Raw genomic sequence first — 13,388 nt, 5'->3', positions numbered from 1 at the left:
TATCTCTACCCAATAATGAATTCACGTGACTTCAAATATGCGACTCACATCCTTCTTAATGATTTGTTTCCAGAATTGTACGGCGTACGGGCCAACATTCCACTAGTCTTGTTCCTATTAGCCCTGGTCCGGTGTCTAATTAGTGGACTCTACAATTGGAGCAAATAGCATCGGGGCACGTCTCAAAAGTTGAGAAAAGTACAGAAAGGTTGCAGGGAAGAAACGGTGGGTGCCTGGGTACCGCTTTTACAAACGGTGAATGATAATAAAATCCCTTGGTGAGCCGCGCAAATATTGAGGAAGTGGACGCCTGCTTTTTCTATACGTTCATGCGATGATATGCACAACGAGCGGGCACAAACAATTCGGTTCGAAAGCTCTAGGATGTATCATTAAGCGCATCTACAATCCCAAAAGTAATGTATGCACCACCCATGAGCTAGGGGAGCAATTACAGCTAGTAATCCTCTTCGTCTTGCCCCTGCGAAGTCTTATCCCACTCGTTGTCGTACATATCGCTAACAAAATCTTCTCCATCGTATACCAATGTTGACTATATGTACATGTAACATCTTATGAGTGGACCGCGAAATGCAAAGAACAAATAGGGTGACTTACAGAGTTCACCGGATCCGTCAGACTTAGTGGCAGTGGCATGGCTTCTCGGAGGTCCTTGGCCGTAGGAAGGTCTTCATCTTTCTTCAAATCCACTGGCGGTAATCGCTGTGGAGCAGGCGACGGGATTACCTCAGGCACAGGCACAGTCTGCGGTGCAGGGTTCGTCGGTGAATCGACGATCGTGGGCAGCGGACTATCCGGTAAGGGTACAAACGTGCCATCGATAGCTTTTTGATTAGAACCTGACTGCAGTTTGAGTTGACTGATGTGGTAGAAATAAGCGTGCCAAAACTGGGCATCTTTGATCCTTTTTGCAGGCACCAATGAGTACCAGTGAGAGATCATGCAAAGATGAATCTTCTCACTTCTTTGGAACGAGCTCAAAGCGCATGTCCTGCAGTTTACTATCCAATTTCAGCATTTCCTAGATGATATGAGCACATTAGATATGAATGGACGTTCGTTACTCTGCAATTTGCAAACTTACCATGGCAGTAGGATAAGAAGCGTTCAGGTCGAACACAAATTCTGATGGTATATCTTCAAGGAAATTCTCCCTGTGCTGCAGACAAGTCAAGTGCGTTCAATTCAAAGAGGTTCATCAAAACTTACCGATGATATTGCTAGGATTTTGGCCTTCAACTCACCCTCGTCAGCTACACCCGCCCAGGGCAGAAGGTTCTCTTCTTCAGAAGATTTGCCTTTCCCTGCACCCTCTGAGCGGTCGCTGTCAATCTTATCCTCACTCGGTTGGCCGAGTACAGTTGGAATGGGTATGGCATGGGCTATAACCTCCCGAATGGCCGACGAACTGTTTCGCACGGCTGCAATTTGAGGGAAATTGACTTCCTCCGCTGTCTCTGAAAAGTCTCCTCCATCCTGCTCCTTCTTCTCTTGAAGGTAAGACTTCCTCTCCTCTTCAAACGAAGTAGCGGCGTCGCTTATCGCAGTTTTTAGCTTTGAAGCGTATGAAAAGGCACGGGATGCAAGTGCTGCGAGGCAGAGCGTATTAGTGCACTCCCTTATGTATGATTTCCTGGGATGTGGTACCTGACCCAAACATGATTTGCGGCGACGTCTGACGCGGTCATTGTGGAGTCTCCTTCTAAGTGGTATAGGTTTGTAACACAGCTTAAGTCAAGTAGCGATATAAAGGCAATGGAAAGTTGCAGCAGCAGCAGTAGCAAGGTCTTCCTCATGAAAACGACCGGCACGATCCTTTTGTTTATTCAGCTGACGCATTATACCACTCTTTCACATCTGGATTTCCTTTCTCGCACATACACTAGCCTTCTTTTGTTCACTATAACCAGCTTCTTCCGTCGGACCATTTCAGGAATTGTGAGTTGGTGCAGCTGCGGGATTGATATCGCAATCGGCACAATGCTCGATGGCTGTTGAATTGCCGTCGATGGGAGTGTCGAGTCTATTAGAGGCGCCCGTGGAGGCTGGCTATTTCTGAGGCGAGGGAAAAAGTGATATATTGGTGGTTGCATGCTAGCTTCATGTTCTATGAAATCAGTTGAAAGTATCATGGCTGCCGTTGAATTATGCATCCGGCCCGACCAGGGTCAGACGCTTTTCAAGTGGGCCACCCTGTAAAGTCGGCGACCCATCATTACATAGGTCTACTATCGACCAGACAACTATTAACGCTCACGTACTTGATAATGATCCAAACGCTACATTGTTCCAGTCTCAATTGCCTAGGTAAATGTTACCTCGTAAGAGTTCTCAAAATACATGATAAAACGTGAACTATGCAAGAATTAGCCCTAATTCAGACCTCTATTTAGATTCTATATAGGTGAACGACAGCACGACCTTATTTACATGTTTGATTCCATATGTCAACTACACACCCCAGCCCCACATACACCCCACCCCGCAGCCCATACGCCTTTCCACACACCCACCTCTACCGAGCAACCTACCACACCTCCGACCACAGCTCTAACCCTGGCGGCATATCGCACACTCATGGGATAGATTCGACCCAGATTATCCAAGAAAGGTAGGAAAACGGTCGAAACATCGTTGAGACACTCCTGCAGTATGGCAGCTGAGGCTGGGGAGGACAGCTCCGCGCATATGATGAGGAGGGTGACGAGCGCCATCATCGGAGACATGCAAAGGTGGGGCGGTGGAGGAGGATGGGTGGGAATGAAGGGCGTATCCCGGAGAGTATTGCTGTAATCCGGGGTCGTACGAAGGGGTGCAGGTGATAAGGGAATGGGCTTGTCTTCGTAAGCGCATCGAAACAGGTGTGTCAATGCTCTTCGAACCAATGTGACAACTTGCGGAGCAGACACACGGATGGCTTGAGTGCCGAAAGAATCAATGCGGAAGATTTTATGGGCCGTCGTGTTATGCTGCGTGTCAATAATGTTCTGACGTGGATAATGAAGAATGGCGAGAGCCACCAAGAAAAGACTGATGGAATGCATCATTGTCGGGTTCCGGGTCCAATGATGCCCGTCTGGCGCGGCAGCCGGTCCCGTCACACCCGTTCTGAAGACTGCCAAGCTTTCGAACCCCCGGGAACTGACCGGTAGCGTCGAGAACCATTGTACCAGAGACTCGTGCAATAATCTCGTGTCGTTATCCCCAGGTAACGACGATAGCACTGACGCTGCACCTCGAGCCAAACCAATATCGTGATCCAGGCTGCTCCCTCCCTTACGCCCGTCCACCTGCGCAATATGTCGTAACACCCTCCTTAGCAGAAAGCAGATTTGAATCATCCTAGTAAAATCTATCGCAGCTTGCCCAGGTCTCCCGTGGTTTCCATTTTCTCCTACGAATAGTCCTTCTATCATAGCACTCATCCCGGAGTCATGGAAGATTGTTGCACCCGGCATGCCGGATGCTATCCTTGATCGTTGATTCTCCTCCTCTCTTCGTTTACGACTCATGTACCCCATATCATCCTCCCATGGACGTCGGTCGTATAAGAGTTCAACATAATCCGCCTCCTCAATGAGACATGGGAAACCAGACGCTAGCCCTGCATACGAGTCATATATAAGTGCAGTTGCCCACGTATCCCAGCGGGCCTCCCGACACTCAGCAGGAAGCTTCTCCACAGGATCTTCATCCTGACCATGTAGGACAGCATAAATTCCAATGTGGTGCATCGCCCGATCATAGTGCTTGATTGTGCACAGGTTGCACGCCTCGACTGGACATGAAGGCAACGTTAGCTGGTCACGGAGTGCAAACCTGGGTCTAAAATTGACGCTGCATACTCACCAATCCATTTACAAGCTTTCCATCCGTCATCCAACTCATAGTACAGGCCTCCTAGCATCAGCATAGCTTGTATCATTCCAACTGAGACGTCCACTCCTTTGGACATCAATGCTTCTTCTGCTCTCAGTACAAAAGTTTTGATCGCATTTGCCCTCGATCCGTATTGCGTAATCAGATCAGGATGGGCGGACAGCTTTGCACCATTGGCATACAGGACATTCATCATTGCAGGATGATATAAGTCGTTTGCATCCTGGACAAGCGGCGCATTAGGAAGCTCGATAGTCCGCATGGCGGATCCGAGATGACGAAGATGCGTGTAGAGATCCACAGACGGTGCATACGAGGGCGTAAGATTGGTCGAGGTTGGGCTAGGTATGTTGAAACCAAGGTCTTGAAAGGTTTCCCCATCAAAAACAAAAGAGGGAAACGCATCGTTGGAATCTAAAATATCGTCATTAGCCAAAAATGTGTACACTAGACTACAATGCACCAACTCACCAATTAATCCACTCAATTCCCAAATTTTGGATCTGGGACTTGCCGACAGAGAAGGAAAAACAGGCGCTTCTTGTCCTCCGATCCCAAGTATCGTCTCCAATTCCCCAAACATCGGCTCTGCGTTTGAGGGTTCCTCCTCTTCAGTTGCAGTCAGAGGAGGCGCCATCCCAAGGTCTGTTACGATACTTCTATCCGCATGTGTGCCATTATAGATATCAAAGGGTGCAGTCTGCTGGATTATCGGGAAACTTCCATACGCCATTTCCAGACCTTCAGGCGAATCTGACGACGATCCTGAGAACCCGCTATCAGGTGACGGCATTTCCAGCCCACCCATTTCGTCACCTTCTTCTGCCACATCAATGGTCGGTCTAATGTCGCTGACAACAGTATTATTCTTTCCCATCATCGCTCTCAGTTCTTTCAATTGTCCCTGGGCCACTGGAACCATCGTAGGTTCCATCTGCGAATCCTTTCCTTGCTCGGGGAGAATCATCTTTTCCAGTGTGGTGAGCCTTTCGATGAGTTCACTTCGATAGCCCCGCCGAGGTCCACGCTTTTTCGTGGCTGTGAGATATGTGCACTTGATGGTTTCCCCATCGCGGACTCTAGACTTTAGACACTGTGTGCAAACAGGTCGTAGCCCATCACAGCGACGTTTCTTCGACCGGCATCCATCTATTTGCAAAGAGAACGTGGCAATGTTAATGAGAAACCAAGTATGACATGATACTTCTGAGTTCCCAGTTAAAACCTACCACATGCTTGAGTTTGTCTTTTCTTATCTGGCCCCCGACTGTGACCAGGAGACTGAGAATCGCTCCGAACAGCTGGTGAGTCATTCATGGTGGTCAGGACGAGGGCGTCAGTGGGCGTGAGGATGCAGCCTTGTCAGCAAAACACCTAGTTGTTCCAGTGCATCCAAGTCGTGTGTTCGCCAAGTGCTTTCCAGTGTCCTTCAAGTAACCCCTTCGTTGGAGATCTCCAGCCTTTGTGAGGCCACTTCTTCGCCTCTCCTCCACGAGACAAATCAGCAACGCATGTGACGCCTATTAACACGTGGGTTCACGTAAGCAAGCTCTTTAGAGATTCCGACAAGGGCAAACAGGCCATAACAATTATTGCAATGTTGGACCAAGGCACAGGATTCAAAATGTGAGTGAACTATGGATATCCCAGATAGATTTGCTGCATTCATCGCCTCTGTGGTCCTGGTTATAAAGAGAGAGCATGAATCTCAGAAATGCCGAAACGGGCGAGATAATATGGCAAGAGATGAATTGGTATGGCGCGTCAATGTTACTGCACATCCTGGGTTTATTTCCACTCAGAGATTTACAAAAGTGCAGGCAAGACACAATATCCAATCAGGAGAAGCATGCCACTCTTCCGGCCTCCATTCTAACTGTTCCGTCCATATCTCGCGAGATTGTATTTTCGTCTGTGGCATCCATTCAAAGATTGCATGTCTCTCAGAAGGTTTACGTTCATGATGAATGCGCTGAAGGTAGGCGTGTCTGTAGTATACTAGCGTCCCTATATTTTCTTTTATTTTTGCCGTATGCAATAGACTGGTCCTCAACCTTCGGCTTCGTAATTCCAAATTCGACCAACTCCTGGCAGCACACCGTTGAGGCGGACATTGGTAGTATGATACCCGCTTCAGTTCTGAGCGGAAACACAATTATTAGGACATCCTTTTACGATGGAGACATGCCTTTATCAGAATTCAGTGTTAGGTTATTCTATGTTTAATCAACAATAGCTAACCGCAATAAAACATGCACATCAGTATCGGATTACAAGACTCGGCCGAATCACTTTAAGCTCCTCCCTAACTGCCTGTACACCGTCTCCACAGTCGACAATTTGCAGTAGCTCCAAGCTCCTCCACCATTCTTCCCAACCGATACACATCAAAACCTCTTTTGTGACCCAGTTGGAATATGATACATCCAGTTCTTTGAGATAATTCAATTTCCTGGACAGTATACCCAAGGTACTTGGGCCCTGCACTTGATCAAAACAACCAGATATGTTGAGTATGAACAAGCGCGGGAGGGCTTGCGTGATCAACTTTGCAAAAGCCACCCCAGTAATTCGAACATTGAAGGATATGTCGAGAGTATGGATATGCGAGTAACCGACGGGTTCCATTGACCTGGGGATCATATCATCCTCCTCCAACTCTTCCCACGAATCCACTATTTCCTCTTTTTTCTCAGCATCCATGTCTTCCATATGTGGCTGTATGTCATCTTCATCCACAATTAATGCCACATTAAGAAATCTCGCGAGTCCCTCAACAGTCACCGCTGATCTTCGTAAGGCAACGATTGTAAGATCCTCAGCGGAAAACAAGGCCAAATCAGTGTCCCGCATTCCAGTTGCACACTTCATTATGTTCTCCTTCTGATGAAATGGTATCGCCCGCAAATCGCCCGCCAAGCGTGCACGTAACCGTAGGTTTTTGGCAACGACCTCTGCAGATAGCGACTGCAAACTTTGGCAAGTTACGGTCAGGTCGTCGGCTGTTAGCGTTCGGGGTCCTACGTATCACCACATGAGCTCGTTGAGCTTTGAAACCAACGTAAAGAGAACTCACCCTTCCATAATTGGACCCAACCATTAGGGGGCGGTGGACCCGCAAAGGTTCTCGTTCGCAACGGAGGCGTAACATGCGCAAGATACCAACTATAGGCGTTCACGACCTTGTTCTCGTCGGCATCTCTAACCCTCCCACGAGGGCGAGAGCTCCAAAGGAGGTCTTGAACTGATTTGGTTTCGGAACATGCTGATCCTGTTTGCTGCTGAACAATGGATGGATTACGACTCTTGACGCTGTTTGAAAGTTTTGCTTTTAAACTACTTTTCCCCTTTCGCATGTCCAGGGGATCACAACAGCAACTCAAGTTGTTTTTCGGCTTTCGTTGACCTTGGATGGCACAGACGATATGCTTACATAATAATACTTACCCACCCTCTCCCACAAGCTTTCCTTGTAGGGTGATCTCTGCTTTTCAGGAAATCAATGAACTCCCGAACCCGATCCTCAGGCAAAAATGAAACTCCATCGTCTTTATCGAAACAATCCTCAGAAAAGACAAAGTCTGAAAATAAAAGACCACTCAATGTTGAGCCGCTGTCTCCGCCGAAACGGGTGAAGACCCTGGATGCGACAAGATGGGCAGCATCCGGGTCCTCCTCTGGTCATAGAGCGGCGGGAAGTTCATCGACAGCGCGGGGGGAGCATGATAAAAGCCACAATTCTTCACATTTGCCATCACCGGCGACACAACGTGCTGATCCGTTTCTAAACAACTTCTTCAACCCGTCGGTGCATGCAAAGTCCCAATGGGAGAACCATTCTCTTCCAAAGTCGCCGGTGCCTGCGAGTCCAGTCAAAGACGCTTGTACCACTGAATTGGTGGCGGATGACTCTGATAGTGAGGAGGACGAAGAGTGGGAAGAGGTTGGGGTTGAGAATACTTCCACCATGGATTTCAATCAGTCTGTTGAAATCAGCAACGAAATCGCCGATGAAGGCTTTGAAATCTCCATCAAAACGTCAGAGTCAAGTTCCGTAACTGGCGCTATAACCACTAAAAAGCCCAAGTCTCGGGGAATTCGTAAAGAGGACCGCATTCGCCGAATGCTAATACATAAAGTCCATCTTCTATGCCTATTATCTAGCGGATTATTTCGCAACAGATGGTGTAATGACGAGGAACTGCAGGCTGTAGTTGTATCGATTGTCCCAGAGGATATTTATGCGGGATTGACGGGACAGCAGCGCGGCACAGGGAAGGGAAAAGGGAAAGCAACTGCAAGGCAAAGACCTGGGCATCGCGAGAAGCTTCTGACGCATTACATTAAACTATTTGCTCGGTGGTGGAAAGATCAAGTGAGAGTACAAGGCACCTCAGATTCTCAAATGGTCGATGGCCCAGCCACTTTACTGGATATATTTGGGGCATACATGGCAAAGGCTCAGGACGATCCAACACGATTTGTATCAGCGGAAGTGTCTGGATTGCTATTCACCGCTGCATGCCGAGCAATGAAGCTGGAAACCCGCTTAGTTTGTTCTCTTCATCCTATACCACTTTCTTTATCCAATCAAAAGGCAACCATAAAACCATCGGGGCGATCCTCCAAAAAGACTAGACAACCACGCAGACAGTCGGACCGTGGAAGCGATTCGGAAGTCTATGAGGGCCCAAGTTCGAGATCATCGTCTGTTGGTACTGCTACAGGGAACCCGAATGGTACCACTACAGTTCTCATACCGTATCCGCTCCAATGTTGGTGTGAAATCTATTCGCAGGTGGATAAGGAGTGGGTGCCTGTCGATCCGTCGCGAGGTATTGTAAAGGACACTGAAGCTATGGAACCCCCGGCATCGGCTATGAACCAGTTACAGATAAGCTACGTCGTCGGTTATGAGCAAGGTAAGCACTCTCGGTGATTTAGGTTGTTATGCCACGACAAAGACATCATCGCGCACACCAAAGGATTTGGCGTCAAAGACGTGACCCGCCGATACACATCTCAATGGGGAGCCCGTACTGTCCGTCTCCGCCTTCCTTCCGGACAGGAAGGCGAAGGATGGTGGGAACAGACTCTGTGGCTGTACTCAAAGAGCGACCGAAATGAAGTGGACAAAAATGAGGACGAGCAGCTGAAAAAATCAGAAGTAGACGAGAAGATGCCCACAAGTTTAGCGGGATTCAAGGATCATACATTGTATGTTTGTGACCCACCCTTTTGCCGCACATAATGTGTGGGTGGGTTGTTGAAGCTGATCTTCTGCAGATATGCGTTAGAACGGCATTTGAAAAAGTACGAGGTCATTCATCCCCGTGGAAAAGCACACGCGATTGGAAGATTTAAGAATGAGCTCGTCTATCCGCGTAGTCATGTGAAGCAGGTATATACAAGTTCTTCTTGTTTAGCCTATCTTCGCTACCATCTAAATCGTATCAACAGCTTCATACCGCAGAAACATGGCTCAAGAAAGGCCGGCGAGTCAAACCCGATGAAGAACCTGTCAAACATGTGAAAGCCCGCGTCGCGACCATTACTCGTAAACGGCAGATTGAAGCAGAGAAGCTCAATGATCCAGCCAGCAGAGAGGAATTGGGCCCAGAAGGGGATTCTTCAATGTCGGCGGTTTTTGGCGAGTGGCAGACGGAGGAATTCGTCGCAGAACCCTTGGTCGATGTAAGTGAATATGGCCCTGGAGGCATTTGGCTGGGTAATGAATGCAGGTCCTAATAAATGACCGGCCGCATATGTAGGGAAAGATTCCAAGAAACGCCTTTGGGAACATTGAAATCTTTCATCGAAATATGTTGCCCATCGGTGCTGTTCATCTACAATGTGTGTTTGCTGATGTGCTTATCTTCAACGTGGGAGGCTACACGTCGTACTCAATACCATGTTCTTCATTCAGTGAATGGTGTAGGCAGACTGGCGAAGAAGCTTGGAATCGACTATGCCAATGCAGTGGTGGGTTTACATCTATCTAAGGTTCTTTCTCGACTGAAGGCCTCATCATTGTTAATCTTTTCGCCAGGTCGGATTTGAGTTCCACGCAGGACGTTCAACGCCAGTGATTAACGGTATTGTCGTTGCCGAAGAATTCGAGGAAATCCTCATCGTGGTTTGTGCAAGGTTAAATCACACCCGCGCAGCTCTTTTGCTGATAGGTAATTTGCGTCTCCCAGGCATATGAAGAGAATCTTCAGCTCTTGCGTGAACAAGAGATCAGAAAGCGGCAAAGACGCGTGTATACTCGCTGGAAAAAGCTTATTGTTTCGGTTTTGACGAAGGAGAGGTTGATGAGAGAGTACATGGTGGACGAGGACGGAAGTCAGGGAGACAGTGATGAGGAAGAAGATGGTGGAAATGGTGCGCGCTATTCGGAAAACACAATAGATGATGGAGAGGAGGATGACCAATCGGACATGGCAGGCCCGTTTGCTGACGATGAAGTCGGTGACGGTGATGGCAGCTTTTCTGGTGGATCTACGCCTCAGAACGGACAGTCGCCAAGAGGCGGATTCTTGCCAGAAAATGATGACTAAACTCTGTTTGTTGGAGATGCCTTTCGGCCACGGGACTGAAGAGTTTGCAGTCATTGAGGCTATTTCGACACAAACAATGGACAGTGTGTCCAGATGGTGCTAGCCGTACATAGAATCAGGCTAGGATGGATCGTAAGGATGATTAGGACAGTTGCTTTTGGTGCGATGTTTTTGGTTTCAGAAAGGTTGCAGTGGATTTAGCGACCGTCTCACTCTCCTGTAACAAAAGATACCGTGTGAATTTATGTTACTCTGGTGAGGATTGAATTTGCAGAACATACAGCCAAGAAACTCTCCAATCTATCATTCTCTCCTCTCAGTTCCTCCAACCGATGCTCAACCTTCACTTTTTCTTTTACGAGTTCCTCCACTCGCTTGATCATCCCTTCCAACTCCTCCTTTGCCCTGGTTTTTTCGGTTTCCAACGCGGCGCATTCGGCATCTTGCAAGTTGCATTGTTCCCGAAGTTGGGCAGTTAGTTGCGTCATCTTTTCCAGTGATTCACGAGCTGCCCGAGTGCGTTCTGTCAAATTGCTTATTGTTTGTGCGAGCTTTGTTGGGGGAGGTTGGGGTGTGCGGCGATCCGGGGAGGAAGAAGGTGAAGTGGAGTTGGGGAGCGGAGCCAGATATTGCTTTGGACTAGGTTTTTGCGCAGCATTGCGTGTGCTTTGTGCGGATGAAAGTGGGTTTGTGCGGTTTGGGGGTTCTGAAGTTCCAGGCCGCTGCAGATCTGTCATGATTTGTATTGCGCGACAGTAGAGTTTGACCAAGTACAAAAACGCGTCAACTACGTTTCCCCAATGCGTTATCTAACCTCTAAGTCTAATGTTTACTTGACACCTTCTTCTTCGCCAGCGCTCCGCAAAACTAGAAAGCAGGTCACATACATTAGCATCAAGCAATAATGATAGTAGCAAAGGAAGCCTTGCATACCTCTTCGAAGAGGATGTAACCACCCTTATTCTTGTCAATGGCGTCAAAAGTCTTCCTTACATCTCCCTCGTTTACACTGAATCCAGCATCAGACCACCCCTTCTTGAATTCATCAAACGACACTCTCCTATCTCCATCCGTGTCCATCTTGGAGAACTTTTTGAACAGGTCATCATAGTACCCCAAAAAGTCTACCAGTCTCTCAAATTCTTTGCGGTCAATGAAACCGTCCTTGCTGGCATCCGCGGCCTTGTATGCCCGCAAGATGGCTGGCTTATCTTTGGCATACTGGGGGAGCAATTCTATCACAGCTCGGTCTATCTCGGCCAAGGACAGAATGCCATTGTTGTTGTAGTCGAAGGTTTGCCACACCTATGAGTACAGTAAATCTCCGCACCTATCAAAAGCAATGCCCGTGGTTTGCCTACCTTGTCTATATCCGTTTTTGTTGCTCTTCCCGACATCTTCAGCTGGTTTATATTATGGTCTGAGCGAATTCTAGTTCCCTTCTCCACGTCAGCCGCGCTGGCCAAACACGCCGCTGTTTGGAATCAGCAGCTTCTAAGCCACCTGGCGCAGAGCACCTAGATAACATTCATCCTCCAAGAAATACCATCTTGACACTGCCGGTTTACCCTCTCAAATATAACATCGTCGTAAGATGCCATCCCTTTGTCCCCTTGCAAACCTCACCTTCGATGACCTGCACCTCGAAACCAAGAAACCCCCGGTGACGACGGTCCCACCCGACGCGAGGTATCGTCAAAGTCATCACGACTAGGCAAAAAGCAAACTGCTAACATTTGCTGGGCTTGAAGCATTGCTCGGTGCTTAGAATTTATGAAGCAGCGTGACAGCATCATAGTTCCTATCAAAGGCCGATCCGGCATCTCGCCTATTGCGGCTGTGGTTAGCGTGTCCGACATTGTCGGGTATATACTCAAAACTGGTGGAGTGGACGGCTTAGACAAAGTTGACTTGGAAAAGGAAACCATTGAGAATGTAGAGACGTTGGGATTGGGGGACGAAGAGGAAGAGAGTTACAGGATATGGGAGCGAGACTTTAGGGATACCCTTGAAGCGGCAAGTGTCACTGACTCGTTCCTGACGCCAATGTCCAATAAATTTACCTTACTGGTCAGACCATGGTCGCATTTGCTCGTGGAATTCATCGTGCACTCATCACGGACGCTATGGGTGCGAAGGTAAGCCCTCTAAGCGTGCATTCGCGAAGGCATGCATGGTTTAGCTAATGTTTTCTTGCAACAGAATCCCTACCTCTTGACCCAGTCAGATATCATCCGTCATGTTCATGCACATCCCGAATCCGTTACACCCTCCATTGATCTGGACCTTCCCATCAAAGTGTCCTTGTTGAAGCCTTTGACTGCCCAAAAGCACGTGGTGACCATGCGTGACAGGGATACCGCCATTCAAGGTTTTGCTATCCTGAGGGAGAAGAAGGTGGCAGCATTGCCAGTAGTCAATGATAACGGACTGATTGTGGCGAACCTAAGTGCGAGTGATTTGAGGGGCATTACAAGAATCGGATTGACCGAGTTGGAAAAGCCCGTGTTGGAATATTTGAAGGTGGGCTCTGCATTTCAGATCGCGACACTTGGTCCACCCTAATCACGCGTACCTTGTGCAGAGCAAATCTTCGACTGGTCAAATTAAGACACCTGTTGTCTGTACGCCGGATCACACACTCCGTGATATCATAGGCTTTCTCGTCGGGAATCACATTCACAGGGTCTGGGTCGTTGAAACGTTGGAGGACCTGAGACCAATCGGGGTGGTCTCGCAAAGCGACATTATCGCAAGCTTTGTTGGAGTCCAGGCACAGTAGGTCTGCGTACGGGTGATACTGTTGTCATATATATGGCCTTTGGTTGTCAATATGGTTCGTATCCTTTGACAATCCAATGTAAAATACCCTCTATTTTGTCTCTTTCTTTCATATGTGTGCATGCAGTATCCTAGTAGCCCACCCAT

General features: G+C 48.2%; 8 protein-coding genes across 9 annotated transcripts; 3 read left to right on the top strand and 5 right to left on the bottom strand.

The window, feature by feature from the left end:
- Positions 1 to 294: 294 nt before the first annotated feature.
- Positions 295 to 2,300, bottom strand: SPPG_08976 (uncharacterized protein). The gene is made up of 6 exons (XM_016757127.1): positions 1,669 to 2,300; positions 1,231 to 1,610; positions 1,106 to 1,180; positions 984 to 1,042; positions 619 to 925; positions 295 to 553 (listed from the first exon to the last, which is right to left on the bottom strand). The coding sequence occupies exons 1-6, from the start codon at positions 1,679 to 1,681 to the stop codon at positions 458 to 460; spliced, it is 930 nt and encodes a 309-aa protein (XP_016611007.1). The 5' UTR covers positions 1,682 to 2,300; the 3' UTR covers positions 295 to 457.
- SPPG_08975 (uncharacterized protein) lies at positions 2,191 to 5,354 on the bottom strand. The gene is made up of 5 exons (XM_016757126.1): positions 5,130 to 5,354; positions 4,372 to 5,049; positions 3,871 to 4,314; positions 2,283 to 3,799; positions 2,191 to 2,214 (listed from the first exon to the last, which is right to left on the bottom strand). Exons 1-4 carry the CDS (start codon positions 5,215 to 5,217, stop codon positions 2,469 to 2,471), a joined length of 2,541 nt encoding a protein of 846 aa, XP_016611006.1. The 5' UTR covers positions 5,218 to 5,354; the 3' UTR covers positions 2,191 to 2,214; positions 2,283 to 2,468.
- A 137-nt stretch (positions 5,355 to 5,491) lies between these two features.
- On the top strand, positions 5,492 to 6,170 carry SPPG_02041. 2 transcript variants are annotated; one of them, XM_016750347.1, is made up of 4 exons: positions 5,492 to 5,526; positions 5,595 to 5,654; positions 5,721 to 5,878; positions 5,942 to 6,170. In XM_016750347.1, the coding sequence occupies exons 1-4, from the start codon at positions 5,498 to 5,500 to the stop codon at positions 6,124 to 6,126; spliced, it is 432 nt and encodes a 143-aa protein (XP_016611005.1). In that variant the 5' UTR covers positions 5,492 to 5,497; the 3' UTR covers positions 6,127 to 6,170. The 2 variants fall into 2 exon arrangements, with proteins under 2 accessions (XP_016611005.1, XP_016611004.1); XM_016750346.1 differs by having other exon boundaries at positions 5,716 to 5,878.
- On the bottom strand, positions 5,981 to 7,291 carry SPPG_02040 (uncharacterized protein). Its single transcript, XM_016750345.1, has 2 exons — positions 6,977 to 7,291; positions 5,981 to 6,920 (listed from the first exon to the last, which is right to left on the bottom strand). The coding sequence occupies exons 1-2, from the start codon at positions 7,254 to 7,256 to the stop codon at positions 6,160 to 6,162; spliced, it is 1,041 nt and encodes a 346-aa protein (XP_016611003.1). The 5' UTR covers positions 7,257 to 7,291; the 3' UTR covers positions 5,981 to 6,159.
- A 36-nt stretch (positions 7,292 to 7,327) lies between these two features.
- SPPG_02039 (uncharacterized protein) lies at positions 7,328 to 10,718 on the top strand. The gene is made up of 8 exons (XM_016750344.1): positions 7,328 to 8,822; positions 8,886 to 9,117; positions 9,187 to 9,301; positions 9,361 to 9,594; positions 9,672 to 9,753; positions 9,827 to 9,882; positions 9,950 to 10,036; positions 10,101 to 10,718. The coding sequence occupies exons 1-8, from the start codon at positions 7,403 to 7,405 to the stop codon at positions 10,458 to 10,460; spliced, it is 2,586 nt and encodes an 861-aa protein (XP_016611002.1). The 5' UTR covers positions 7,328 to 7,402; the 3' UTR covers positions 10,461 to 10,718.
- Positions 10,603 to 11,197, bottom strand: SPPG_02038 (uncharacterized protein; the record flags this gene model as incomplete). Its single annotated transcript, XM_016750343.1, has 2 exons — positions 10,603 to 10,677; positions 10,742 to 11,197. The coding sequence occupies 2 exons, from the start codon at positions 11,195 to 11,197 to the stop codon at positions 10,603 to 10,605; spliced, it is 531 nt and encodes a 176-aa protein (XP_016611001.1).
- Positions 11,198 to 11,282: 85 nt separating this feature from the next.
- SPPG_02037 (uncharacterized protein) lies at positions 11,283 to 11,857 on the bottom strand (the record flags this gene model as incomplete). The annotated part of the gene is made up of 3 exons (XM_016750342.1): positions 11,283 to 11,327; positions 11,394 to 11,765; positions 11,822 to 11,857. 3 exons carry the CDS (start codon positions 11,855 to 11,857, stop codon positions 11,283 to 11,285), a joined length of 453 nt encoding a protein of 150 aa, XP_016611000.1.
- Positions 11,834 to 13,380, top strand: SPPG_02036 (uncharacterized protein). Its single transcript, XM_016750341.1, has 5 exons — positions 11,834 to 12,149; positions 12,212 to 12,476; positions 12,536 to 12,598; positions 12,663 to 12,983; positions 13,045 to 13,380. Exons 1-5 carry the CDS (start codon positions 12,055 to 12,057, stop codon positions 13,240 to 13,242), a joined length of 942 nt encoding a protein of 313 aa, XP_016610999.1. The 5' UTR covers positions 11,834 to 12,054; the 3' UTR covers positions 13,243 to 13,380.
- The last annotated feature ends 8 nt before the right edge of the window (positions 13,381 to 13,388 follow it).

The sequence above is a fragment of the Spizellomyces punctatus genome (genome assembly GCF_000182565.1).
Source record: "Spizellomyces punctatus DAOM BR117 chromosome Unknown supercont1.3, whole genome shotgun sequence".
Classification (NCBI taxonomy): Eukaryota; Fungi; Chytridiomycota; class Chytridiomycetes; order Spizellomycetales; family Spizellomycetaceae; genus Spizellomyces; species Spizellomyces punctatus.
Note: the sequence above shows the minus strand (reverse complement) of the source record. Positions and strands in the feature narration are given on the sequence as shown.

Excerpts from the sequence above, each read along its gene's own strand:
- SPPG_08976 (XM_016757127.1), bottom strand. Across the intron at positions 1,043-1,105 it reads CTTCTTATCCTACTGCCATG|GAAATGCTGAAATTGGATAG; the intron begins GTAAGTTTGCAA and ends CATATCATCTAG. Across the intron at positions 554-618 it reads TGACGGATCCGGTGAACTCT|TCAACATTGGTATACGATGG; the intron begins GTAAGTCACCCT and ends ATGTACATATAG.
- SPPG_08975 (XM_016757126.1), bottom strand. The coding sequence starts at position 5,217 with ATGAATGACTCACCAGCTGTTCGGAGCGATTCTCAGTCTCCTGGTCAC. Across the intron at positions 4,315-4,371 it reads GGAATTGAGTGGATTAATTG|ATTCCAACGATGCGTTTCCC; the intron begins GTGAGTTGGTGC and ends ACGATATTTTAG. Across the intron at positions 3,800-3,870 it reads GAAAGCTTGTAAATGGATTG|TCGAGGCGTGCAACCTGTGC; the intron begins GTGAGTATGCAG and ends CTTCATGTCCAG.
- SPPG_02041 (XM_016750347.1), top strand. The coding sequence starts at position 5,498 with ATGTTGGACCAAGGCACAGGATTCAAAAT. Across the intron at positions 5,527-5,594 it reads CAAGGCACAGGATTCAAAAT|AGAGAGCATGAATCTCAGAA; the intron begins GTGAGTGAACTA and ends CTGGTTATAAAG. Across the intron at positions 5,655-5,720 it reads ATATGGCAAGAGATGAATTG|GCAAGACACAATATCCAATC; the intron begins GTATGGCGCGTC and ends ACAAAAGTGCAG.
- SPPG_02040 (XM_016750345.1), bottom strand. The coding sequence starts at position 7,256 with ATGCGAAAGGGGAAAAGTAGTTTAAAAGCAAAACTTTCAAACAGCGTC. Across the intron at positions 6,921-6,976 it reads TTGGGTCCAATTATGGAAGG|GACCCCGAACGCTAACAGCC; the intron begins GTGAGTTCTCTT and ends GGTGATACGTAG.
- SPPG_02039 (XM_016750344.1), top strand. The coding sequence starts at position 7,403 with ATGAACTCCCGAACCCGATCCTCAGGCAAAAATGAAACTCCATCGTCT. Across the intron at positions 9,302-9,360 it reads CGCGTAGTCATGTGAAGCAG|CTTCATACCGCAGAAACATG; the intron begins GTATATACAAGT and ends TCGTATCAACAG. Across the intron at positions 9,595-9,671 it reads TCGCAGAACCCTTGGTCGAT|GGAAAGATTCCAAGAAACGC; the intron begins GTAAGTGAATAT and ends CCGCATATGTAG.
- SPPG_02036 (XM_016750341.1), top strand. The coding sequence starts at position 12,055 with ATGCCATCCCTTTGTCCCCTTGCAAACCTCACCTTCGATGACCTGCAC. Across the intron at positions 12,150-12,211 it reads ACGGTCCCACCCGACGCGAG|CATTGCTCGGTGCTTAGAAT; the intron begins GTATCGTCAAAG and ends CTGGGCTTGAAG. Across the intron at positions 12,477-12,535 it reads TTAGGGATACCCTTGAAGCG|ACCATGGTCGCATTTGCTCG; the intron begins GCAAGTGTCACT and ends CTTACTGGTCAG.